Source organism: Danio rerio, chromosome 25 (assembly GCF_049306965.1).
Source record: "Danio rerio strain Tuebingen ecotype United States chromosome 25, GRCz12tu, whole genome shotgun sequence".
NCBI classification, from domain to species: Eukaryota; Metazoa; Chordata; class Actinopteri; order Cypriniformes; family Danionidae; genus Danio; species Danio rerio.
In genome coordinates, this window is record NC_133200.1 from 3,465,001 (window position 1) to 3,492,500 (window position 27,500).

The window sequence follows — 27,500 nt, forward strand, 5'->3', positions numbered from 1 at the left end:
AACTAATAAGTTCAATAAAAGAAACATGAGGTCTCAGAGGTCTTTACACATCCTGATTGAAATCAATGTATTGCCCTTGATGTGCATTCATTCATTTTGCTTCAACTTAGTCCCTTTATCAGGGGTCGCCACAGCAGAATGAATCACCAACTATTCCAGCAAATGTTATTATGCAGTGGATGCCCTTCCTGCTGCAACCCAGTACTGGGAAACACCCATACACACTCACATTCTCGCACACACTCATACACTACTGCCAATTTAGTTCACCCAATTCACCTATATGTGTTTGGACTGTTGGGAAAACCGGAGCACCCGGAGGAAACCCACGCCAACACAGGGAGAACATGCAAACTCCACACAGAAACGCCAACTGACTCAGCCGGGACTCGAACCAGCGACCTTCTTGCTGTGAGGGCACAGTGCTAACCACTTAGCCACCGTGCTGTCCTTGACGTGCATTATAAAGCTCAAAGTCCTCACAAATCCTGTGAAGTCCTTCGAAACACCAACTGTTCATTCATTACTCAGAGTGAAAGAACAGAACAGAACCACACATTCCAGTGCGAGAGCGATGAGCCGGCCTCCAGCTCGTGTGTTCGTGTGGTTATTTATAGTTTAAGTCAGAATTATTCGTCCTCCTGTATATTTATTCTCTCCAGTTTCTGTTTAACAGAGAGCAGATTTCTTCAACACATTTTTATTCATAACAGTTTTAATAACTCATCTCTAATAAATGTTTTATTTTATCTTTGCCATGATGACAGTAAATAATATTAGATCAGATATTCTTCAAGACACTTCTATACAGCTTAAAGTGACATTTAAAGGTTTAATTAGGGTAAAGTTAGGGTAATTAGGCAAGTCATTGTATAACAGTGGTTTGTTCTGTTCCTAACCTTTTTTTTGCCTGAGACCCCCTTTTTCCCCAGAAAATATTGTAACCCCCCCCCCCCCCCCCCCTCCACATTTAATGATATAATCGCTCATATAAGTTTGCAGTAATGGTAAAAAAAATGTTGTTTTTAAACAAACAGTATGTTTATTACTATATCTAGATATGTTTCTGCACAAATAACAGCCTGTTTCCCAGAGATGGGTTGCATCTGAAAGGGCATTTGCTGTGTAAAACATATGCTGGATAAGTTGGCAGTTCATTCCGCTGTGGCGACCCTGGATTAATAAAGGGACTACGCCGAAAAGAAAATGAATGTATGAATAATAGCCTAATGTAAAATATAAAAGCAAAACATCCTTGGCAGTTCGCGGGTCCTTCACTTGGCCTTTTTTCCCTGAGCAAAGAAACTTTCTAAAGACGCCTGCTTCTTACTCATTTTGCTGCTTGTGGGTTAAATTTTGGTGCTTAGTTGACTGAGACATAAACAAAAGTACAGTTTTTTTATTTTTAAATAAAAGTCTTTTCAAAATAAAAGATCGGTCAGACTCAGATAATAAATCAAACGGAAATAATTAATGATTTCTTGTGCGGCCCGATACCAATTGATCCACGGACCGGTGGTTGAGGACCACTGAGCTTGGGGATAAAATGAACCAAGGCAACATGATCATTCTCCTAATTGTCCACTGCTAAAAATTTTTTTTTTTTAATTATGACGCGACCCCCCCACAAAGCTCGCTGAGGCCCCCTTGTTGGCCGCGACCCTTCTGTTGGGAACCGCTTTTGTAGACAATCCAAAACAACGTGGGTTAATAATATTGACCTAAAAGGTTCGAGACACCCTTAAGTACTTTTTTTTGTTTGTTTGTTTGTTTTTCTGAGATTTTAACAGATTTGTTTGTGTTGATCATCAGTTAAGACAGCGTTAGCACATGTCAGCTTTAACTGCGGTGAAAACTGGATAATTCTGAGCTTTTGTCAGCTAATTTCATCTTCTGTGTTTAAAATAGTTTTTGTGGCAATGATTTTTTATTTAATAAAATGCAATATTATGCGCGTATAAAATGCTAAATAATCATTTTTAGCAAAAACAATATTTATTTTAATTATTTGAAATTTTTAATATGGATAATTTCAAAAGTAGTTTTGGCACAATGGAGCCTTCCATGTGTGGCGTCCCTATGCAGCGCATATACTGCACACCCCCTTTTTGCGTCACTGATTCTGACTCGGGGATTGAGGAGGAGAGAAGTCCTCCTCATTTATAGTGTTTATATAAACACTATTATCTTTATGATATAACAAATTGTCTTTGTTTATATTAAATTACAAATAACAAATGTAGCAGGACATTAAATTACTGTTTATTTCTTTGCATTTTAACTCTGTAAACTGTAAAATCATGCGTTTGTGTCCCATTTTGTAATCTGACTGACTACAGTTGTTTGATCCCCTCCTTCTCCCCTGCTATGCCGACCACGCCCACTCTCATTATGGAGGATTTTTTTTAATTCTGAGGTAGACTTGAACCGAAAGAGGGGGTTTTATGACCCTTTAAAATGCTCTTAGAAAAAAGTAAAAGCTGCTTTTATTCTAGCCGAAATAAAACAAATAAGACTTTCTCCAGAAGAAAAAATATTATAGGAAATACTGTGAAAAAGTCCTCAATCTGTTCAACATCATTCGGGAAATGATCAGAAATGTGTGTGTGTGTGTTTGTCTGCCCTCAGGCTGTAGACGTCTGCACGCTGGCTTTAATGATTCCCTCTGCTGTGTCTCCTTCACATGCAGTGAGATCTGGACATCTTTCAGCATGTGGACGGATCACACATCACATTATATGCTGGAGCCGCACGCTTTCACAAACACACACACACACACACTTGTTTACTTTATGCGTGGCAGAAACTCTGGCATCTTTACTCTTGCAGTGTGTGTGTTTTGTGCCCGTGGTGTGCTGGGAGTGCACATATTCCTGCTCTAAAAAGCAGCCGTCTGACTGAGCAGATGTTTGATGTTGTGTCGCTCTGCCACTCGCTTCCTAACTTGCACTGAGAGATTCTGTGTGTGGGAGAGAGAATGTTCTAGATTCTTAGTCTACAGGTTATGAGGAAAATGAGTGTTACTAACCATTATCATCATGCTAGGGTGTTGCTATGTGGTTGCTAGGGTCTTGTGGGCTGTTGCCAGTGTGTTGCTGCGCTGATGCTTGCATGCTTGATGGGTGCAAACTGTCACAAAACACTGCAGAAATTGTAGCCTGGGCATGCGCAGAAGGACGGATGTTGCTAGATCGGACATAGTTGCGAGAATTATTTATATTATTCATAAAATTTTCCATTTATTGTATTTTATTAATGTCTACCCCCACCCCAACCCTAAACTGAACCGTCACAGCACTGTAAAAACAGTAGTTGTCCCGAGTATTATTTATGTTATCTATTAAATTACCTAATAAATTGCATTTTTAACGCCTAGTAGAGCTGTGCGATTAATCAAAATTGAATCGCAATCGCGATTTTAAATGTTGCGATTAGCTAATCTCAAGAGGCTGTGATGTGAAATATATATTATTTAACTTCCCCCACCCAGAGCAAATGTGTGACCTCCATCTTACTAGCCAATTGAGTGAGCACACTTTCATTCTGCCCAATCAGAACTGCACAACTGAACTATGCGAAAAGCCAACAATACAAAACAAACAAACAGAAAGCGCGAACGAGTGGGATGATGGCATCTTCCACTTCAGGAGCTTTAATAGACTAATTAATATCAAAGAAAAACAGCACGTCGGAAATGTGGGAATATCTTGGTTTCAAAGTCACAGACCCCAAATAAAACCAGGTAATTGTAAGAGTTGTCGCAGAATTGTTGCCACAACACAGGGAAATACAACAACCAACACCTAAAAAAGCACGAGGAGCGTCTTGCTAAGAAGTCAAATAAAAGTACTGCAAGTTGACACTTGTTGTTGTTCTTTTTCTTCTTCATCTAAGTCTTCTTCATCGTCTTCATCTTTGAAAGGGCGTCACATACCGGATGTCGCTGGTGTGTGTACCACGATAGAATCCTTGGTTTAGAATTCTAAAATGCATGACGTTGCGTGGCGTTATGCAGCGTTGCCGAGTGGCACTTATGGTGTGTGACCCCCTTGAGTCTTAGTCGTCTTTTTATTTGTCTTCTTGGTCTTGTTCGTTTTCTTGGTCTTCTTCTTTGTCGTCTTCATCTTTGTGGTCTTTGTCTTCGTCTTTTTCCTGTCATCTTTTTCTTATTCCTTGCCTTGGTCTTCATCTTATTGGTCTTTTGGTCTTAGACTTCATCTTTGTCTTCTTGGTCTTTGTCATCGTCTTCTATGGCGACTTTTTCATCTTGGTCTTCTTGGTGTGTCTTCATCTTCGTCATTATGGTTGCCATCAGCTTCGTCTTGGTTGTTATCTTGGTCTTAGTCTTAGCCTTCATCTTGGTCCTAGTCTTTGTCGTCGTCTTTGTCTTCTTGGTCTTGGTCTTCTTGGTCGTCATCTTTGTCATCGTCTTGGTCTTCATCCTCATTATGGTCATCATCATCTTCTTCATCTTATACGTCATCTTGGTCTTAGTCTTCTTGGTTTTAGTCGTCATCATCTTCAACTTGGACAACATCTTGGTATTAGTCGTCATCTTCTTGGTCGTCATAATCCTTGTCTTAGTCTTCTGGTCTTAGTCTTCATCTTGGTCGTCATCTTTGTCCTTATGGTCTTCATCATCGTCTTCATTGTTTTCTTGGTCTTGGTTGTCTGCTTGGTCTTTGTCTTTGTGGTCGTCTGCTTGGTCTTCGTCATCGTCTTGCTCTTGTTCACTATCTTCGTCCTTATGGTCGTTGTCATCTTAGTCTTGGATGTCATCTTAATCTTAGTCTTCACCTTGGTCTTAGTCTTTGTTGCCTTGGTCTTGGTCGTCATCTTGGTCTTTGTTGTCATCTTCTTGATCGTCATCTTCTTTGTCTTGGTTTTCTTCGTCATCATCTTTGTCTTTATCTTCGCCCCAATGGTCATCATCATCTTCTTCGTCTTGAACGTCATCTTGGTCTTAATCTTCTTGGTCTTAGTTGTCGTCTTCTTGGTCGTCATCTTCTTTGTCTTGGTCATTTTCATATTCGGCTTAGATGTCATCTCGGGCTTAGTCTTTGTCGTCATAATCTTTGTCTTAGTCTTCATCTTGGTCTTGGTCTTCATCTTTGTCCTTATGGTCTTCATCGTCACCGTATTGGTCTTCATCCTAGTCTTCCTCGTTTTCTTGGTCTTGGTTGTCTGCTTGGTCTTTGTCTTCGTGGTCGTCTGCTTTGTCTCCTTCGCTGTCTTTTTGCTCTTGTTCATTATCTTTGTCCTTATGGTCATTGTCATCTTAGACTTGGACGTCATCTTAGTCGTAGTCTTTGTTGCCTTGGTCTTGGTCATCATCTTGGTCTTTGTTGTCATCGTCTTGGTCTTAGTCTTCTTGGTCGTCATCTTGGTCATCTTCTTTGTCTTAGTTTTCTTCCTCATCATTTTGGTCTTCATCTTCGCCCCTATAGTTGTCATCATCTTCTACGTCTTGAACGTCATCTTGGTCTTAGTCTTCTTGGTTTTAGTCGTCATCATCTTCAACTTGGACAACATCTTAGTCTTGGTCGTCATCTTTATCCTTATGGTCTTCATCGTCGTCTTCATTGTTTTCTTGGTCTTGGTTGTCTGCTTGGTCTTTGTCTTTGTGGTCATCTGCTTGGTCTTCGTCATCGTCTTTCTCTTGTTCATTATCTTCGTCCTTATGGTCATCGTTATCTTAGTCTTGGACGTAATCTTAGTCTTAGTCTTCACTTTGGTCTTAGTCTTTGTTGCCTTGGTCTTGGTCGTCATCTTGGTCTTTGTTGTCATCTTCTTGGTCGTCATCTTCTTTGTCTTGGTTTTCTTCGTCATCATCTTGGTCTTTATCTTCGCCCCTATGGTCATCATCATCTTCTTCGTCTTAAACTTCATCTTGGTCTTAATCTTCTTGGTCTTAGTCGTCATCCTCTTCAACTTGGATGTCATCTTGGTCTTAGTTGTTGTCTTCTTGGTCGTCATCTTCTTTGTCTTGGTCATTTTCATATTCGTCTTAGATGTCATCTCGTGCTTAGTCTTTGTCATCATAATCTTTGTCTTAGTCTTCATCTTGGTCTTGGTCTTCATCTTTGTCATTATGGTCTTCATCGTCCCCGTATCGGTCTTTATCTTGGTCTTCGTCATTTTCTTGGTCTTGGTTGTCTGCTTGGTCTTCGTCTTCGTGGTCGTCTGCTTTGTCTTCTTCGCTGTCTTCTTGCTGTTGTTCATTATCTTCGTTCTTATGGTCATTGTCATCTTAGACTTGGACGTCATCTTAGTCGTAGTTTTTGTTGCCTTGGTCTTGGTCATCATCTTGGTCTTTGTTGTCATCGTCTTGGTCTTAGTCTTCTTGGTCGTCATCTTGGTCATCTTGTTTGTCTTAGTTTTCTTCGTCATCATCTTGGTCTTCATCTTCGCCCCTATGGTTGTCATCATTATCTTCGTCTTGAACGTCATCTTGGTCTTAGTCGTCTTGGTCTTGGTCGTCATCATAGTAACTGTGAGAGTGTGTGCGAGGTTTTCTGCACATGTGGAGTTCGTCAGTGTGTGTGTGTTTGTGTTTGCCTAGTCTGAATGTATGTTTGCTTATGTTAACTGCAGGTTTACACGCGGCGTTTCTCTCTGACAGGCTCTGTGTACTGTTTACACACAGTAGCTCTGCCCGTCACTCGCACATTGTGCTGTCCTTGTTTGCCCAGCTTGAGTCCTGATGCAGTCGCACATCTTCATGTCTCTGTCAGTGAAGGCTAAGTGTGTGTGTGTGTGTGTGTTGTGTCTTCAGGCCTGTTGCGTCCTCACTCTGGGATTTCATGTCCTGTTAAAAGCTGTGTGTGTGTGTGTGTCTCTGATTCTGGTCTTAGGCTGAGGGTAATTTACAGACCTGTCAGCGGGCACACACACACACACTTTAGTGCTTCTACAGCACAACAGGTCCTCTATCAGCCAGGACACATAAATAGCGCAGGAGAGCATTAGGATGTCAGAGCGGCTCTGGACTCTCATACATTCAGCCTTTAGAGAGAGTGGAGTCTGCACACTGAATTATAAACTCCTCCACACTCCGACTTCAGGAACAGCACTGAACTTTTGGAGATTAAAGACGAGAGAGAAATCATCATCATTTCATCTTTATCTCCTTGGTGCATCTCCTCAGTATTCTCAGCGGTGTTTACCAATTGTTTATTTGTGTTTCATCTTTTGCTGTTGGTTATTTAGCGAGATTCAAAGCAATTAACGGCACAAAGAGTTTTATATAGCCGCCTTAATGAAATAATGATCGCTCGGTCTGCTCTTCTGATGAATTAGTGTCTCTTAATTAGGATAAAAATATATGATGTTCCTAAAATGCCGTACCTTTGATGCAAATAAAAAAAGTGTGAGAATATATAGCAAAATAAAGGAGGGATGGTTAGAGCAAAAATCATTTAATGACAGGAACATAATTAAGATAAATCATTCTGTAAATGTAGATCTGAATGTCTTTTCCACTTTTCATAGATGGATGGATGGATGGATGGATAGTTAGATAAGCAGATGGATGGGTAGATAGATAGGCAGATGGATTGCTGGATGATCAATTGAACGGATGGATGGACAGACAGACAGACAAATAGACCGATGGATAGATAAATTAATAGATGGATGGATGGATGCATAGGTGGACAGACAGACAGATAGATAGGCAGATGGATAGATACATGGATGGATGGCTAGTTAGGCAGATAAATGTGTTGATGGATGGATGGCAGACTAATAAATCAATGGGTGAATGGACAGACAGATAGATGGATGGATGGATGGATAAATAGATGGGTAGATGGTTTTATAGGCGGATGGATGGATGGATGGTTAGATAAGCAGATGGATGGGCAGATGGATAGATGGAAGGATGGCTAGTTAGGCAGATGGATGGATGGACGGATAGATAGATAGGTGGATGGATGGCAGACTAATGAATCAATGGATGAATGGACAGATAGATGGAGGGATGGATAGATGGTTTGATAGGCAGATGGATGGATAGTTAGATAAGTGGATGGATGGGTGGAATGAATGGATGGATGGGCAGATGGATGGATGGGCAGATTTGATAGATGGATGGATGGATAGTTAGAAAAGCAGATAGATGGATGGATGGATGGATGGATGGATGGATGGATGGATAGAAAGGCAGATGGATTGCCTGATGGACAAATGAACAGATTGATGGACAGATGGATTGGTGGATCCATAGGTGGATGAATAGACAGACCGACAGACAGATAGATGGGCGGATGAATAGATGGATAGATAGACAAATGGATAGAAAGAAGGATGGATAAGTAGTTAGGTGGAAGGACGGACAGACAGATGGACGGACTAACAAATCGATGAATGAATGGACAGACAGATGGATGGATAGGTGGAGGGATAGATAGATATATAGATAGATGGACAGACAGACAGACAGACAGACAGACGGTTTTATTTCAGATGGGTTTTATTTCATATTGCAGGTTCTAATTCAAAGACAAATCTGTTTTTGGAGATTGCAGTTTTCTTCTTTAATTAATTAGCAGGCATTAATCAGCGTATTAATAGAGGAGGGGAGTATGATAGCAAACAGACCCTCCGCTGTGCCGTTCAAAGAAGCTTAATGGCTGCTCGTCTCCCAAGTTTATTTGCTAATTGCTTTGACAAGACCATTAGTGTTATTTACTCAATTCCTCCAGAGTTAGCAAAGCATCTAATCTCCATCTGCAGCTCCTCGGGCTTCCTTATTGTTAATTTCTTCATTTTCAGACATTTGAATGTATTTATTTTGACATACAGAACAGGACATGCGTCTGTGAACTGTACACTCTATAAATGTGGTTTTCTGTAGTAACGCAGCTCTCTCTCTCATTGGCTTTGGCAGGTCTTCCGCGGTTCCTCAGTCAGCCGGAGGGTGTTTCTGTTCGCAGCGGTGGGACTGAGATGCTGAGCTGTGAGGTGACGGAGGAGCTGGTCCCGTTCACCCGCTGGGACAGAGATGCTCGGCCTGTGGAGCTGGACAGCAGGGTCATTCAGCTGCCCAGCGGAGCTCTGGTCATCAGCAACGCCTCGCAGGCTGACGCCGGACTCTACCGTTGCACCATAGATGGACTCGGACCTCCCAAAACCACTGAGGAGGCAGAGCTGCAGGTGGTCACAGGTACAGACCCATCATTCAAATGATCCATTCAGATTGAGACTCCACTAAATGATTCACTTAAATGATCCATTTAGAGTATTTAGTAAAGGAATCAGTGATTCAAATGAATTATTCAGAGTGAGACTCCACTAAATGATTCACCTAAATGATCCATTTAGGGTATTTAGTAAAGGAATCACTGATTCAAATGATCCATTCAGTGTGAGACACCACTAAATGATTCACTTAAATGATCCATTTAGAGTATTTAGTAAAGGACTCACTGATTCAAATTATCTATTCAGAGTGAGACACCACTAAATGATTCACTTAAATGATCCATTTAGAGTATTTAGTAAGGGAATCACTGATTCAAATGATCCATTCAGAGTGAGTCTTCAGTAAATGAGTAACCGATTCAAATGATCCATTCAGAGTTAGACTCCACTAAATGAATCACTGAATCAAATGATCCATTCAGATTGAGTATTTAGTAAATGAGTCACTGATTCAAACGATATGTTCAGAGTCAGACTCCAGTAACTTATGCACTTATGCTCTTAACAAATGGGAGGCACACATGCAAACTAATGTAATTCCTTCAGCGTTGATGAGTACACTCATATTAAAGCTGACAGTCTGCAGTTAAAGCACATCTTGTTCGTTTTAGTTCAAATCCATTGGGTTGGTATATTGAGCCAAAAATGTTAGAATTGTGCCGATGCCCAAATATTTATGGACCTAACTGCATAAATATTTTACAGTTAAAATCACTGCTGTTTTTTTTAGAGTGTATATTTGCACAGTCATATTGATGTGTGTGTGTGTGTGTTCTTGCAGATTCAGGTGCTGGGGAAAAGCTGGAGACCCTCCAGGGTCCGGTTGCAGTGGCAAAGGTTGTCGGGGAGAGTGTGTTGTTGCCATGCGTGATGAAGGGACACCCAATACCGGCAATTCGCTGGACATTTAATGACCAACCGATTGAGGAAGCGTAAGTGAATCAGAACTTCATCTGTACTAAGCATGGGCCAGTATAAGAGTCTGACACTGATAACCTTCGTATTGTGCTCTAAAATAAGCTCTTATTAAATGTCTCGGGGAAAAAAACACAATATATTTAATTTCAAGAAACATTTACAATATTTTAGAGCTGTAAACATGTCAGGCTAAATAATGAAACTAAATTCTTGACTTCTGCTGACTTCATTAGTTTCAAAAGCACTGATTTCTGTACACCTTGGGAAGACGTCATTGATATCTTTCTGTTCTGTGGATATAACTAAGCCACTGTATTTGGCATGCTTGTATGTTGGAGCAAGTCATTGACAACACATTAAAACCAACAACAAAGACCAGGGGCCTCATGTACAAAGACTTGCGTGGAAATCTTACTAAAACATTGCGTACGCACAAAGCTGTAAATGTGCGTACGCAGAAAAAAATTCAGATGTATGAAACACTGCGTACGCCGAATCTCACGCATATTCTTTTGTACATCCGAATGAACGTGAAACTGAGCGCAACATGCCCGAGCGCAAAACTCCTCCCTGCCTCCTCCCCCGTATGAATATGCTAATGACTATGCTAATGGTAAAACCCAACGAAAAAGCAAAGGCAAAATCAAGCAAGAAGAGAAACTTTGAACAGAATGTGAATTGGTGGTGCTGCTTTCGGAGGTAGACCGGAGAAAAGCGGTGTTATTTGCAAGTTTGTTCTCCGGAATTAACAACAAAAGAAAAAAATAGAGTGGGAGAGTTTAGCTGATGCGGTTAACACAGTTGGGTCTGAACATCGCACTGAGTGAATTAAAAAGAAATAGTGTGGTTTATATCTGTAAAATGTTGCAGTACTCACAACAATCTCAGTGGCGCAGCTCGTAAGACGCATGTCAACATGTTTTGACACGTTCGAGCATGAACTCGGCTCGAATCCAGCGTCTGATGAACTCTTTCTTGTTTTTTCCCCGCTACATATCAGATTTTGCCAACTATTTATCACGAGAAAGACAAGTAGGAATCATCAATAAGTTTGTGCATCATATTTTATTTGCACATTTATTGAATGGAAATGTTTCTGATTCACGCATGCAAATTCATCTTCAGATAGTGTCTTTATAGCAATGTGTGTGCGGTAGATCGCTCAGATTACATTGGGAAAACAGGCGACTGCTGCAAATTGTGCTTTAATGTTTAGCTGGTCAAATGTATGGTATGGAAACCTTACATACCTGCTGAACCCGTCTCATACAGCTGCCATTGCAAGGATCAGACACTTTGTAGAGAGGAATTTAACACAACTGACTCTAGGAGTCGCCAATGGAAATAAAACAGACACGCACAAAAAATGTGCGTACGCCAGCCATGAAGCTGCCGTGGAGCTGCGCACATTCCCACGTTCAGTTCATTGTTAGTAAATCCAAACGTGAGCGATTCTGAGCGTGAAACCTGGCGTACGCAAAGTTTTTGTGCGTACGCAGCGTTGATACATGAGGCCCCAGAACATTTTTAGCGGTTTATACACCTTTTCCAAAATCTGTAGACTCCTCCACTGGAACACATGCAGCAGAAAAGCCTGTGTGTAAGATGTGCGCACAGGTAGACTCTCAGAGCTCTGTAGTCTCTCAAATACACCCTCATTCACCCACACACTGCCAGCGCTCTCCTTTCCTCGTGTGGTTTGGCATACTAAAGCACGCTCCCTCCTGCTCAGCGCCACAGAGCACACAAAAAGAGTCAATTCAGTCGCTCTTAATCGACTATTCAGCGTCTGACTAAATTCCTCAGCGTAAAATATCCTTATTATCTAGCGGCGGTAATTACTGACGCCTGTGTAAACGGATGTTACAGAAGCGCCCGGCTTTTCCACGTGGCCATTGTGTGATTTAGCATGTGCTCTGCATGGTCATTATGCAACACAGCCTCGTTGGAAATAAGTGTGAAACTGCAGAAACATATGATTGACCTTTTTCTTCACGTACAGTTGAAGTCGGAATTAATAGGCCCCTGAATTATTAGCCCCCCCTGTTTATTTTTTTCCTTAATTTCTGTTTGATGGAGTGCAGATTGGTTTAGCACATTTCTAATCATAATAGTTTTAATAACTCATCTCTAATAACTGATGTATTTTATCTTTGTCATGATGACAGTAAATAATATTTGACTAGGTATTTCTCAAGACACTTCTATACAGCTTAAAGTGACATTTAAAGGCTTAACTAGGTTAATTAGGTTAATTAGGCAGGTTAGGGTAATTAGGCAAGTTATTGTACAACCATGGTTTGTTCTGTAGACAGTCTGAAAAACAATTAGCTTAAAGGGGCTAATAAATTTGACCTTAAAATGGTGTTTAAAAAATTAAAAACTGCTTTTATTCTAGCCGAAATAAAGCAAATAAGACTTTGTCCAGAAGAAAAAATGGTCCCACTTTATATTAAGTGGCCTTAACTAATATGTACTTACACAGGAATTAATAGTTTGTTACAATGTACTTATTGTGTAAATACATGTATTTCTTGTGTACTTATGCTTGATTAAATACATGTATGTAATTACATCTGTAATTAACTTCTGTAATTACATTTGTAAATACCTGTTGACCATCCCGTACACCTTAACCCACCCTAAAACCTACCCATACCAGCAAACCTGTCCATAACCCAACCCCTATCCCAACTCAAAAGCACCACAAGTGTTCTCAAATACATTATGAACACAGTAAGTACATTGTATTTCTTTTTTTGATGGAAGTACATAGTAGCTAAGGACACTTAATATAAAGTGGGACCTAAAAAATATTACCAGACATACTGTGAACATATCTTTAATCTGGTCAACATCTATTGGGTATGCAGAACTGGAAGGGATGTGATAGTGGGGAAAAAATGGGTGGATAAAAAAAAAAACTGAGTGGGAGAAAAATGTGTGAGAAAAAAAAATGATAGGGGAAAAAAAAAAAATTATATATATATATATATATATATATATATATATATATATATATATATATATATATAAAATATATAATATATATATATATTTATTTTTTTATTTTTTTATTTATTATTTATTTTTTTTATTTTTTTGTAGGTTTTTGCGTTCCCCCACAAAACTGTTTTTTCACAAACACTTCCTGTTCACTACAGACATGTCAACCCTCCTGTTTTTGCCAGAATTCTCCCGTATTTTTCCTTTCCATCCCGCTATCATCCTATCATTAAGTATTTTCTCATATTTCCCATGTATTTTTAATCTTGAAAGCACATTGAAGCGAATATAAAAATGTCTGCCTTCACTTTCTTTCCATAAAAGTTGTGCGTTGATCATCGCTCTTCATATGCAACCTCTGAATCAGTGAATGCATGTAAACGGACGCTCTCCGTATGATTACCTGACCCCAGATCAGCTTTTGTACACTGATCGACGCACAGCTATTACGGAAAGAAAGTGAACGCAGACATTTTGAATATTCATTTCAGTGTGCTTTCAAGATTAAAAATACACAAGAAATATGGGAAAATACTTCATGATAGGATGATAGCAGAATAGAATGGTAAAATACAGGAGAATCCCAGCAAAACCGGAAGGCTTGAAATGTATGAAGTGAACAGGAAGTGCTTGTGGAAAAACGCTTTGCGAGAGAACACAAAAACTTAAAAAACAACCAATAAATAAATAAAATTACTATCAGTTTTTTCCCTCTTACCCATTTTTTTTTTCCCCACCATCACGTCCCTTCTGAGTTTTTGTATTTGTAAAATATTTGATTAAGAAAATAAGTAAATTCAAAGGGGGCTAATAATTCTGACTTCAACTAAATAAGCGGACCCAGCCATTGGAATCTTTTTGGTTGGAGACTTTCGCTTTCATTCACTTCTATTGATTTTTAGTTGTTAAAAATGGCTTGTTATGATGCTTGATGTTGCAAACTGATTATATTACTCTACTATTTATGTAGAGTCATGAACACGCTTGTTTGTAGAGCGAGTAGTTTGACCGTTTTCTGCCGTTTATTATTATCATTTCTCCCATAGGCAAAATAAGGTCTATAACATACATTTCAAGAGTTTCCACCTAGATATGCTTAGCGTTTATTGCAGGTTTGGCATGCTGTCCCGAGAGAGAACCCTGAGCTCGGAGATACTTGAGCCCAAGGCTCCCATCCCGGTCAATAAACATATAATCCGAGATAAGGTATGTCTCTAGAGCTCCCCTCTTGGAGAAAAAGGTGGAGATGGGGTGGAAGGGGGATTCTTCCAAAACAAAGATAGAGCAGTAAGGAAAAAAACAATCCTCTCCAGGGGGATGATTATTCGGTCATCAAATACAGGTTTAAGTTTCTTTTTTCTGCTGAACACAAAAGAGTTGACTGTTTTAGTCCTATCGCTTTAAAATAAAAAACACTGTACATTTATATTTAGGCCAAAACACTGATTTATTTATTTATGTACGTACGTATGTTTATACTTTAATTTTAGTTGTCTTTTGTCTTTGGTTTTTTTTTTCTTTTTGTGTTTTATATATTTATATTTATATACGGTCTTATTCTGTAAACAATGTATGTTCTTAACTGTTTGTTCTTAATTGTTTTGTTTTATTTATTTTTACTGTCTGTTTAGACAAAGCTGTAGCACCTTTTATGCCCAAGACAAATTTCCTCTCGGGGACAAATAAAGTTAAACCTAAAACAAATCCTCATTGCACTTAACAAGTTTACAATGATAATAAAGCTTAGCAAGTTTTAATGATTAATGAAGGGATTATAATGCTTTGTTTCGTTATTTCATCTTCATTTTTAAGTCGCAGGGTATTTACAGCTACTGTATATTTCTGTCCGTTCACATCCCGTCCCTTTATGCCCCCTGGTGGCACAGTCGCAAACTGCTGTTACACCTAAAAACATGCTTAATCCATTAGTCCCGAAGTGGCGTCACGTGCAGCAGTAATGGTCATATTGAACTATCACCTACTGTATTTTAAAGAAAGCTGAAAACCGCTAACCATTGAGTTTTATTGTATTTCTTTCTTCCCTAGTGGTGACAGGTTTTTACATTCTTCAATGTGTGTTCTGTTATGTTGAACATTAAAAAAAGAAACTCATTTATATCCACTTGTAATCACTTGAGGGCGAGTAAGTAGTAAGTATACTGCCATTTTTACCCTCATAAAGCTGCAGAATCCCTGTACAGTGAGCATGTCTCTGTGTCGGAGTGTGCAGTATAGCCGCTGTCCTCAGTTTTCCAGATGAGTGTTGGCTGTTGACATGAATAATGGAGAACGGACTGAATTGTCCCGCATGTAAATGTGCTGTCAGCGGCGCAGCGCTCTGTCATTCATTATTACACCCTCTGCGCTGGTAAACTCACCCTGATGTGATTTCACCGCCGGCTTTGGTGATGTTTGCATTGTGGACGTGCAAACGCGATTACACGCTTTTTATTGGCACTTTGTCGGAATTCATTTCTGAAGCCTCTTGTGTTTTATTTCCCCACAGTAGGATTATCTTTAGGAGATTTTAGCGGAACTGTTACAGGTTTTTAATCACTTTAGGTTGAGGTTTTTATTATTTTTATTATTTTTTAATCTTGGTTAACTTAAATCTGTGTAGTTTGTACTCATATTCAGTTAACACATTTGTTTATTTGTTTTATTTTAGAATTTGTGAACTCTGAAGATTTTTTTTATTATAGTATAATATTAAATATGTATAATTATAATATTCTGTTATCTTTCCAATGCTTTTCCAAAATAAATTAGAATAATTATTATCTTTTAAAAATATATATATTTATTTATTTATTTTAAGATATGTATTTATTATTAATAATAATAATAATATTTTTATAAACACGTTTGTTTGTTTTATTTTATTATTTCTAAACTTTGAAAAAAATATATAATTTTACTTATAAGGAAGCTTAACTGATTAAAAATCTAAAACACAAATCTTACGTTGTTATATTCAAATTTAAATAATTAGATTAGACAACAGTACAACATTTACAGTCATTATCATTTTTAATATAATAATATAGAATTATATTATAATTCATAATTAAAATATTCTATCACTTTTTCAATAGAAAAAGTAAATTTTATTTTACAAAGTAATTATTTACTTTTAATTTAATTAATTAGTATTTTTTTGTAATATAAACATTTGTTTATTTGTATTATTTTATTTGAATTATTTATTATTTTATTATTTCTGAAATCTGAAATAATTTTACTAAAAACTTAACTAATTAATTGAAAACATGAAACACAAATTTGCAATTTAAATAAGTAAATTGGACAACTGTACAACCTTTGCAATTATATAAATTTTAGATAATAATACATAATTATTGTAATTTATGGTTATAATATTCTATTACCTTTCCAATGCTTTTTCAAAAGAAAATGTGATATTTTTCTTTTTACAAAAGTTAATTTAATTTTTTTAAAATTTATTTTAATATTTGTATTATGATTATTATGATTATTATGATTATTATTATTATTATTATTATTATTATTATTATTATTTTATAGATATGTTTTACTGCTTTAACAATTGCATTCTACTGTCTAAAAATAGTACTTCATTTTTAATGAACTCATTTGTTTATTTGTTTTACTTTATTCCTGAATGTTGAACTGAACTGATTAATTAAAACAAAAAGCACAAATTTACATTTTTATATTCAGGGTTAATTAATAATTAAATTAAACGACTGTACACTTTATTACCTTTCCAATGCTTTTCCAAAAGAAAATGTAATATTTATTTTTATAAATACAATATTTATTTAGTTAAAGTATGTTTATTATAAATAATAATAATAGTAATACTACTACTAACAGTAATAATAATTATTATTATTAATGCTATTATCACTTCTTTAACGATTACAATCAAATGTTGTATTTTTCTTTTACAAATGCAACATTTATTTAGTTAATGAATTTGTTTTAATAGGTATAATTAAATAATAATTATTATCATTATTGTTGTTATTATTACTATTATTGCTGCTTTAGTGATAACATTCTACCGTCCAAAAGGTATAGGCCTTTATTTCTGTCTAAGGCCCAATCCCAAATCTGTTTTTTACCTCTAATATTTCCCCTTCCCCTTGAAACATAATGTGAAGGGGAAGGGCTTCAAAATTTACCCCTAAGTAACGGGACTGCACTACAACACCTGCACATTTAATGATATGTCATCGCGAGCTCTTGCTTCATTTCAGATCAGACGATCGCGACTGCTTTAGTTATTCTAGTTGTGTTCATTTTTAGTATTTATCTTCAGGAAATCACTGAAGGCAGCGATATAATGTGGCAATAAGCTCATAACTGTACTGTGTATTTACATCGTGGCCATAATTATCTAAACACTTGGGTCTAAATGAGTAATTGGTGGCTATGAACAAGGCAGAGTTTTTCAGTCCGTGTCAGAATGCAGATGTGCTGTTGTAGGTGTTTTATGTTAGCTGACGTTAGCATGCGTCCTCTAGATGCGCTGAATGATGGCCTGTTTCTGACGGTTGCTGTGCTAATAATATTGTGGATTAAGCTGCAGATCCCTGCTGCGGCCCATGCAAAATTAATGATGTTGTTCTGCCTTTTATACGTCTTATTTTGGAGAGCAGTTTGGGAGTTGCGGCGGGAAAGAGCTTTGAGGAGAGAAATCCAGAGAGGGAGATGAGAAATGTAAATCTGGAGGTGTGAAGCAACAATACTGTAGTGACTTTACTTGCGTCTGATCAAACACTGGGGTTTTCTGCTTACATAAGCTGCAGCTCTGCAACAGGTCTACAATACAGCTGGAGCTTTTGAGGATCTGTTGCTGTTTTCTCCTAAAGAATGACTTTTTTTTTTTTAATATTAAAAATATTATTATTATTATTATTATTATTATTATTAACCAGTTAAACTCTGCGTGCCCGGTATCTGGGACAAAATGACGTCATCGGGAGAATAACTTTAGATTTAAGAGGTCTGTCTGCATCAATAACACCATATGATCTACTGGGTGAAAGCTTAGAATGTCTATTTTCAACTGATGCACATCACTTTGATGTTGTACTGTAACGAAGTTATTTGCACTTAGGGTTCTTTCACATCTGTAGTTCGCTTCATTTGGTCCGGATCAAGGGCAATAAATGATACATTGTTGCATTTTCTGCCGTTTTTGGGTCGTTTTCACACCACACTGCTAGCATCTCTCATTGGCCAGATGTTGTTAAACCTATTTCCTAAACTGCTTATTGATTGGTCAGAATTCACGTGCGGGAAAATGCCAGTGAACTCCTGCAGGTAAACAAAACCTTTTACTCTGGAGGGACGACTGCGCTGGCTGATTGTATCCCTGCTTTAAACAAACTATACATTACGAAAATGAAGCGCGGCTGGAAAACAGTGTTTAATGCATCGCTCGTCACTTCAGGAGGAGGCGTGAATTAATTTAGCTAAACTGCGACATGCTCATCTTGCGCAAATATTACCAACGATCCATCAGGTAATGTTTTCCCCTCTCTCTCTCTCTCTCTCTGTTGGTAAAGCACTGTCAACAAATATTTTTCCTCCATATCCCATAATGCACAGCGCATCGGCCTACGGCAGCTGGATTAGTCCAAAACACGCAGTACTTTTTGCGGTTGGACCTGTTTTAGTACGGATCATATTCTCACCACAAACGAACTGCTCCAGGGTTCGTTTGAAAGCGTACCGAGACCACCTCTTCAAGCAGGTCTCGGGGTACGCTTATTTGGTCCGCTTTCGGTGCGCACTCAAGTACGATTGCTGCGTTCACACCTGCCCAAACGAACCGTACCAAAAGGGGAAACGAACTCTAGTGCGATTCAATCGAACTAAATAAGGCAGGTGTGAAAGCACACTTAATTTACACTCGATGTATAATATCTCAATGGCAAGTAATACATCAAATTAAAGCTCCCATTCCCAATAATAAGGATCCATCGTTATTTTTATTGATTTACAATCACATATCCAACAATCTTCGAATAAATCATAAAGTATAAACTCGTTTTTTGCAAACAAGCTGCATCATCTTTTACCTTAGGTTGTCCTCTGCAAAACGAGTCAATTTTCAGCGTTTTCTGAGGATGTGTGCATCAGTGAACCCCTGCTGTGTCTTGTAAGTGCCAAACGCAACAATTTAGGGTCATGATATTCCAAAATTCGGGAAAATATGATAGCTTCGACCTATCCAAATGGATTACATACCACTGGAATGGTGAGATTCTCTGCTTTACGCTGATGTATCGCGAGCCTTGATCAGCCAATCAGTGAAAGATATTGCATGACAAACAGGAAGAGAGGTGTCCAAAACAGAGTGCATAGAAGTCACAGATCAGAAGCAAAAAAGTTGTGATTTCCCACCCTTTTTCAAAAATAAGTATGCAATTCGTCCTAATGACATGCTGATTTAGCGTTTTACTATGTATGTGTAAATAATCGTTTACAATTTTTGCATATTTTAATTATAGTACAGGGCTCGACAATAAGGACTGCCCGATGGCCCGGGGCCAGCGTGCGAGACACTCGGGCCAGTGTACAGAATGTTACTGGCCCGATCGGGCCAGTGCTGCCTTGTCACAAGTTTGGCTGCGACTGTCTGTCAATTGCATGCAAATACAATCAAGGGTGCTTTCACACATAGACGTTTGTTTCGGAATCTGTCTCGTTTACCCCGTTAGCGCGGATTGTTTGGCATATGTGAATCCAGCAATCGCGCTCGCAAACGCGTTAAATAAATCAGTCCGAGATCGCCTGAATGAGCCGGTCTCTGGATCGATTGTAGTGAGAAAACAAAACAATGCAGCGAACTAACGACGCAGGATATATCACAGTGTATTATGATTGTGTAATAGCCATAAATACGGCTATATGAAGAGAGAATGATGAATAGGGCGAGATGTCATTCCTACCGGAAAATGTGTGCTTTATTTCTAATGCGAAAGTGAAACCATGCTGAACTATTACTAAGAGCTGTTTATCCGTTAGGAAAAATTGACCGAACTTACCATCTGATAATATTTCCATGTTTTAATCTCATAATATGTTGTGTTAGGCCTGTTGTTTTGTTCATTTCCGCTCTGACAGCTCGAAAAAAAAAGATCATTGATCTGCTTCGCGACCTGATGCAGTCTCTGTTCATCTGCTATGTCTCTATAATTTTAAGCCTATATGCAGAATTTTAGGCAACGTTTCTTAAATAGATTGATTAATTCAATAGATCGATTTTTACAAAACTTGACAATTGAAATGAGGCTCTGTAAGAGAGAGGCTGACCTCTCTGTTTTTTATTTGGTGACGATGCCTGTGGGGTGTAAAAATTAAAGTGCACATTTTTGCTTATAACATATTCCATACACAACTGCTAAAAGTTTGGGGTCAGTATGATTGTTAAATATGTTAAAATAAGCTTCTCCTGCTCAACGAGACTGCATTTATTTCATCATAAATACAGCAAAATTGTGAAATGTTGCACTATAAAATAACTGTTTAACAGTAGTTTATAGTTTAATTTAATCATTTGAACATTGATTTTAAAGAAATATCTTCAGAAATCACTAACATTAATTATTATTGTTGTTATTATTATAAATGTTATTGTTATTAATGGTAATAAAAGCAATAATGTCTAGAATAATAATTTTATTTGAAACTACATACAATAAGTATTAATAAATATTTAACCATTTAACTTTTATTTTTACATTACATTTTTATATTTAATAAATGTAGCCTTGAACTGAATAATTTTCCTTTAAAAAAACATTTAAAAAATTAATAAAACTTGTGACCGGTACCGTAAATATATATATATATATATATATATATATATATATATATATATATATATATAAACACACTCGCGCACACACACACACACTATCAAATAGCTATTAACTTCTTTTTTTTTTTTTTTTTTTTTTGTGGGCCAGTAAACATTTTGGCAGGGCAAGTAAAAATCGGAACTACTGGCCCGATCGGGTCAGTAGAAAAAAATCCTTGGTGTTGAACCCTGTAGTATATTCTGTAATGTATCTCTTGTTCACCTTTTTTGGTGACGAAAAAGAAAAAGACAAAAAAAAAAAGACCAATAAAGAGAGCCGACACAAAAGGGTCCTTCAAGTGTATTTTATTTGTCGGGTGTTTTTTAATGTTGACCTTAGACCAGGGTCGTAACACCCTGATTTGACCTGATAACAATAGTAATACTAAAAGCGAAGTAATATAAGAGTATTTACCATTTTGGCAAAACCCCATCACAGCAATCATTGCTTTCAGTGTTTTGTGCATCATGCTATAATGCCTGCAGGTATGTTGTGTGTGTTGAAATGCAGTGTACATCAGCGGCTGATTAGTGTTTGGACCACAGCCATCGTCTCCACACACAGTCTCAGAGCGTTCGCTGGAGATTCAGCTCCGTCTCTCGTAATGCATCCTAATTTGAAACGACTCCTTCCATAGAGATTGAATGGATCGTATCAGAGACTAATCATGACCTGTTTAAGACGCTAACCACCCGCTCCAACTCTTCCTCCGATGAGGCTCGTTGTCATCTGAAAGCGGATAAATGTCTAATTGCTCTTGTTGTTGGTTGTCTGCGCAGGACTGATGATTGCTGACAGACTCCATTTACAGCGTAATTGCTTCTCTCATGCTCTTCAGGCGCTCTAATGTATTCCTGATGCTGGATTCCTTCTAATAATGTCATATTACCCACAATGCCCGTCTTTCAGAGGGCTGGATGGAGGCCGTCAGTGTGTCGGCATAATCCACAGCTTCCCTTCAGAGTTTGAGGAGAAGCTGAAGATCTGCTGGAGGATGAATGGATGTAAAGCAGAGGTTCAGCTCTAAATCTGCTCCCAGACCTGTGGGATTGAGAGATTTTAGCTTTATTTTGACATTTCATTTGCGGATTCAGTCAACAAGCTATTTTATTTTTTGTTTCAGCTGAAACATTTAACGAATCTTTATATAAAAGGCTTGTTTGGTGCTGCAGCTTAAAGACGCCTCTCATATGGAGAATGAAGTGTCATGCGTTGCTCAGGTGGGAGTTTCTCACAGACTTCAACAGAGTGTCAAACTCCTGATGGTTCTGTGCTAGCAAATCTGAGCTTTATTCTGTATTCTCTATTGGATTCGGTTCAGGTGATTGGCTGGGCCATTCCACAGCTCAATTTTCTTTGCATTTGAGAGCTTCCTTGGCTGTGTTTTGATCATTATCTTGTTGAAATGGTTTCATCTTCATCCTCCTGCTCATGTAGATGTTGGACTGATGCAGCTGATGTTCATTTACACTGAGGAAGGGGAGAAGGTTGCTGAAGAACTAAGAGATTTCAGCTGCTGTCTGGGCTTTCACTGCCGAACTACACCTCCCGTTCTTCATGTGTTCAATACTTTTTCCCTGCATCATTTCATTTGTTATTATGCATAACTTCGCTTGTAAACGAATTAGTTTAGTTTTCTTTGCATGTATGGATTTCTTTGATTGTTACTAACATCCGGGGAACATTTCAAGCCAGCAACACCTTTTGAAATATGTTTTCTGAGAAAAAGGGTGACCCATGCAATACTTATTTTCCAGGCTTTACACACACACACACTTACACACACACACACATACACACACACACACAAACACACACACACACACACACACACACACACACACACATTATAGATGCATACATTTAAAAAACATGTATTATTTTTGTTTCTGTATAGAAACCTTTTAGACGTATATGTGTAATATAGAAAAAAGTATAAGTGTAACATATCAAGGTTACTATAAATTATTCTGAAGACATTTTTAAGTTTTTTTGTTTTGTTTTGAATTTGTTTATTGTCTATTATATATATATTTATAATCTTTTATTTAATTTTTTATTATTATTCTTTAATTAAGTGGCCATCTTGAGATTGATTTTGAACATGCTAAGTTATTATTTTATTTTTTATAACTCATATATGAAAGCTATATATATTTACTTATGGAGAAAAAGATAAATAATGTCTTATTTTATGGTTTATTATAATTGGGCATCTCCTGATCAAGTGTTTTTGCCCTCGTGTCTGAATCGGAGTCATTTGATTTTGAGTATCTATCGATACGGAAACCCGATTCGATACTGCTAAAATACATAAAAAATATTAAAGAAGAGTGAGGAAACAGATGCAGGATGTTCCTTATTTTTTTATTTATTTTTCTTATTTTAACGCTCACACTTTACAATAAGGTTCATTAGTTAATGTTAATTAATGCATTGAATGCAATGAACAACACATTTACTACAGTATTTGCTCACGTTAGTTAAGGAAAATACAGTAGTTCATTGTTAGTTCATGTTAACTCATGGTGCATTAACTAATGTTAACAAGCATGGACTTGGATGTTAACAATGCATTAGTAAATGTTCAATTATGATTAATAAGTGCTGTACATGTGTTGTTCATGATTAGTTCATGTTAGTAAATGCATTAACTAATGAACCCTATTGTAAAGTGTTACCATTTTAGCATTCAACACCTCTGCTAACAAACACAGCACTTCTGTGAGGTAGCCTGAACGATCAAGTAATAAATAACATCAATTCTTTCCTTTCTGAACTTTAGTGCAACAGTAAATATAAAAACAAATAACACCTCAACTTAAAATACCCGGCAGGCAATACCAAGTTCACATATCTCACAGTTTGCTGTGGCAATGTTGTCGTCAACTTTATAATACCTCCAGACCTCAGACATACTCGCACTTCCTGATTCAAGCTGCTTCTGTGTTCTGCGCTGGAATTGAACCAATAGAGTCTCTGCATCAAAGTGATGTCATGCTTCTGCGTGGAGTCAAGAAAGAGGTCTAACTCTGTGCCACCGCATCATTAAAGATGTGTTATAAAATAATAAGAATATATCCGAGTCCTGATCGGGAGGTTACGTCCAATTCCGATCGAGTCTGAAACCGTGTGATCGGGCTCGATTTTCTGAACAGATGTGGACATCCCTTATTATAATCGTATATTATGAATATAATATTAGGCAACATGGTGGCTCAATGGTTATCATTGTCACCTCAAAGCAAGAAGGACGCTGGTTTGAGTCAAAGCTGGGTCAGTTGGCATTTCTGTGTGGAGTTTGCATGCTCTCACACGTCTCGCCTTTTTTTTTTTTTCTTTATAAGCTGTAGTTTGAAGCAAAAGTAAATATTCCTTGTTTTAAAAATAATTAAACTGCTTTTAAATGATCAGTAAACAAGTGTAAATACTGACAATTTCACCTGATGCACAAGCTAATCCTCAAAAGTAGAAAGCCCCCAAGAATGAACCCTGAGAGCTCCTCATCCTCAGTGCTGAATAAGTCACATTCTCCTCCTCCTCCATTGTTTGCGTCTCCGGCATGTTGATCTCAGCCTAATCTGAAGATTGTCAGACTGAATAAACAAATCACCGTGTGTGAAAACCTCCTTATCAGCTCAGACGCTCATTCATTACTTGCCCTGCATAAACACTCATTTAAAGCCTCCAGGTCGGATAAACACTGATCTCAGGCCAGCTCCTCTGTGCGTTTATCATTCACACAGTGTCTGGATATGAACAGAAAGATTCAGATCTCCATGCGTCTTATCTCGCGTTCGTCCGGGATTAGAGCAGGAATGCTGTTTAGGGCTTTTACAGGAGAGCAGCAGGAATTCTGGGGATGTACCAGAGTCCTGATAACAGCTGCTGTTGTCCTCTCTGACGTGGATAAATCAGCCAGAAATGCGTGCGTTTTGTGCATTCAGGATGGGATGCTGTAAGATGGATGGGTGTTGATGATAAATCCTCGACCTCTTCTTACCGCAGACATCAGACTGGAGGAAAAGTGTAATATAAGTGTGTTGTAAATCCAGTCAGGCGTCCCGCACTAATGCACATTCAGCAAAAGCAAGCAGCGCTGCATGAAGGAGCCTAAACGATCAACAAAACACTCCCTCTCTGCACAATGCTGTCATTTGTTATGTTTTTCTAGTAATAATATCATATTTTCAGTCAATGATATTTATTTTTTTTAAATATTTGTTTACCAACAGAGAGAGGAAAACATTACCTGATGAATCGTTGGTAATATTTCCGCAAGATGAGCATGTCACAGTTTAGCTAAATTAATTCACGCCTCCTCCTGAAGTAATGTGCGATACATTAAAACATTGTTTTGTGGCCGCGGCCGCGTTTCATTCTCAATGTATAGTTTGTCTAAAGCAGGGATACACAGTCGTAGTTCCATAGTAAAAAGAGACTTTTTGTGTCTGTCGGTTTGTTTACTTGCGGAAGTTCTTTGGCATTTTCCCGCACGTGAATTCTGACCAATCGATGAGCAGTTGAGGAACTATGTTCAACAACATCTGGCCAATGAGAGATGTGGATTTTGTCAGATGACTGCATTTTGGTTCTTTTCATCTGGTGTGGTGTGAAAATGACCCAAAGATGGCAGAAAATGCAACAATGTATCATTTATTGACCTTGATCCGGACCAAATGAAGCGAACTACAGATGTGAAAGCACTCTAAGTATTGTTGGATCTGTTCAGCCGATCTCCAGGTCTGGCGGGAACACTTCAAACTTAGCATAGATCATTGATTTGGATTAAAGCTGCGTCCCAAATCGCATACTTATGCACTATTCTACACCATTTTGTAGTAAAAATAGTGTAAGTAGTGTGTTCACACTGAAAACTCTAAAAATAATAAGTGCACTTTAATTTCCCGGATGATGCACTCATTCAGCCGCTAAAATGAAGTGTGTAATGATGGACACTTCACGCACTCAACGACCGCAGGTTTGCTTACGTAGCGGAAGAGGCGGAGCTATCGGACGCACATGTTGAATAACTTTGGCTGTTTCTCAATTCCAAGAACGCAGAGAACGGACTTGCGTTCTTGTGGAGACCGGTCTTGCCAGGTGTCCTCGGAAGAACGAACTCAGGAGACCGCGAGGGCAGAGAACGCGTCCTTTGAGAAATGGGATGCTGCGTTCTTCCTGATGGTCATGTGACCTTCACGTGTTTTAAATGGAAATTATTTAAACATTACAGCACTCATACAACGATTTATTGTTTTTCCCCTCTTCAAAATATATACTTTGCATGAAAACATTATAAATATACTCTGCACAATATAAATAAAACAGATTTTAATACGAATTTCAGCAAACAACTCTTAATGTGTTTATTCCTTTATTAAAATGTTCATGTTAATGTTTACTTTCACCGTTTCATTTAGGGAAACTCCTGAGGTAAATAAGTGATATTTCTAAACTTTAATAATAAATCTAAATAAAATGCTGCGCTTCCCACCTCCAGTCGCAATGACTTCTTGGACTTCCAGAGCGAGTTCGGTGCTCAAGTCAGCATCAGTGCGTCCTCGATATCAAGAACACATCCGGGAAGTTTCACGCGTCCTCCGTACTTGCGGTCTTGAGTATTGGAACTGAACTTAGGCAGCTGATGATGACGTTTCACGAGAACACGAGGACGCAAGACCGCTGAAGAACGCATATTGAGAAACAGCCTTTATTTATTTTGGATGGTGAGAACAAAATTCTTCTACGAGAGTGATTATAGCGCCTCCCGATGGTGAATGCGGTTATACTCACGGCAGGTAATATTTGATAATTCGGTCGTTTATTTCACTGATTTGGCAACCGTCAAACGTCATCAGGGAAACGGTTTGAATTTCCGCTTAGTAAAAAAACATTAGTGTGCCATTTGGGACGCCACAACATACATGTACTATCCTGTTGAGTGTGTATGTGCATAAGTACATAGTGCATGAGTGCATAGTGTATAGTGTGCCATTTGGGACGCAGCTTCAGAGATTCGCTCAAGATTTTTGCTAATTCTCCTATTGAAAGCTTGACACTTCTGTAGTTACATCATGTACTTAGACTGTTAGTCTTTTATAACAAACAACAACAGTCCATTTCTCAATGTATGTGTTTTTAACATATTGTAATGTGCTATGGCTGAATAACCAAACTGTATTTTTATATGATTTATTATTATTATTATTATTTTCAATAAGTCGTGTGCTGCAGACCTCTTGGCCGGGTCATACTTGTAAAAGAGATTTCGATCTCAGTGGGTTTTTTACCTGCTTACATAAAGAAACATAATAATAATATTACAAAATACTGACAGAAAATAATATGTAAATAATATTAAAAATAAACTAAAAAGTTGTTCTTTTCTAGACTGATGTGGCTAGGAACTGTAGTCTCAATAAGGTACAATAATCAAAATCCCTTTCAGGGTAAGTGGGTTCACTCATTGGCAACATTTTCAACAACTTCAAGAATTACGACCAAGACCTA

At 37.9% G+C, this 27,500-nt stretch overlaps 1 protein-coding gene across 15 annotated transcripts in view; it reads left to right on the forward strand.

Annotated features, from left to right (window-relative positions):
* The window catches only part of neo1b (neogenin 1b), a 248,121-nt gene that overhangs the window by 124,222 nt on the left and 96,399 nt on the right, over positions 1 to 27,500 (forward strand). For all 15 annotated transcript variants that reach the window (XM_017354197.4, XM_009297706.4, XM_073942502.1 and 12 more), the window contains exons 3-4: positions 8,891 to 9,166; positions 9,986 to 10,136. In XM_017354197.4, the coding sequence (XP_017209686.1) occupies positions 8,891 to 9,166; positions 9,986 to 10,136 (427 nt within the window). The remainder of the gene's footprint in view (positions 1 to 8,890; positions 9,167 to 9,985; positions 10,137 to 27,500) is intronic.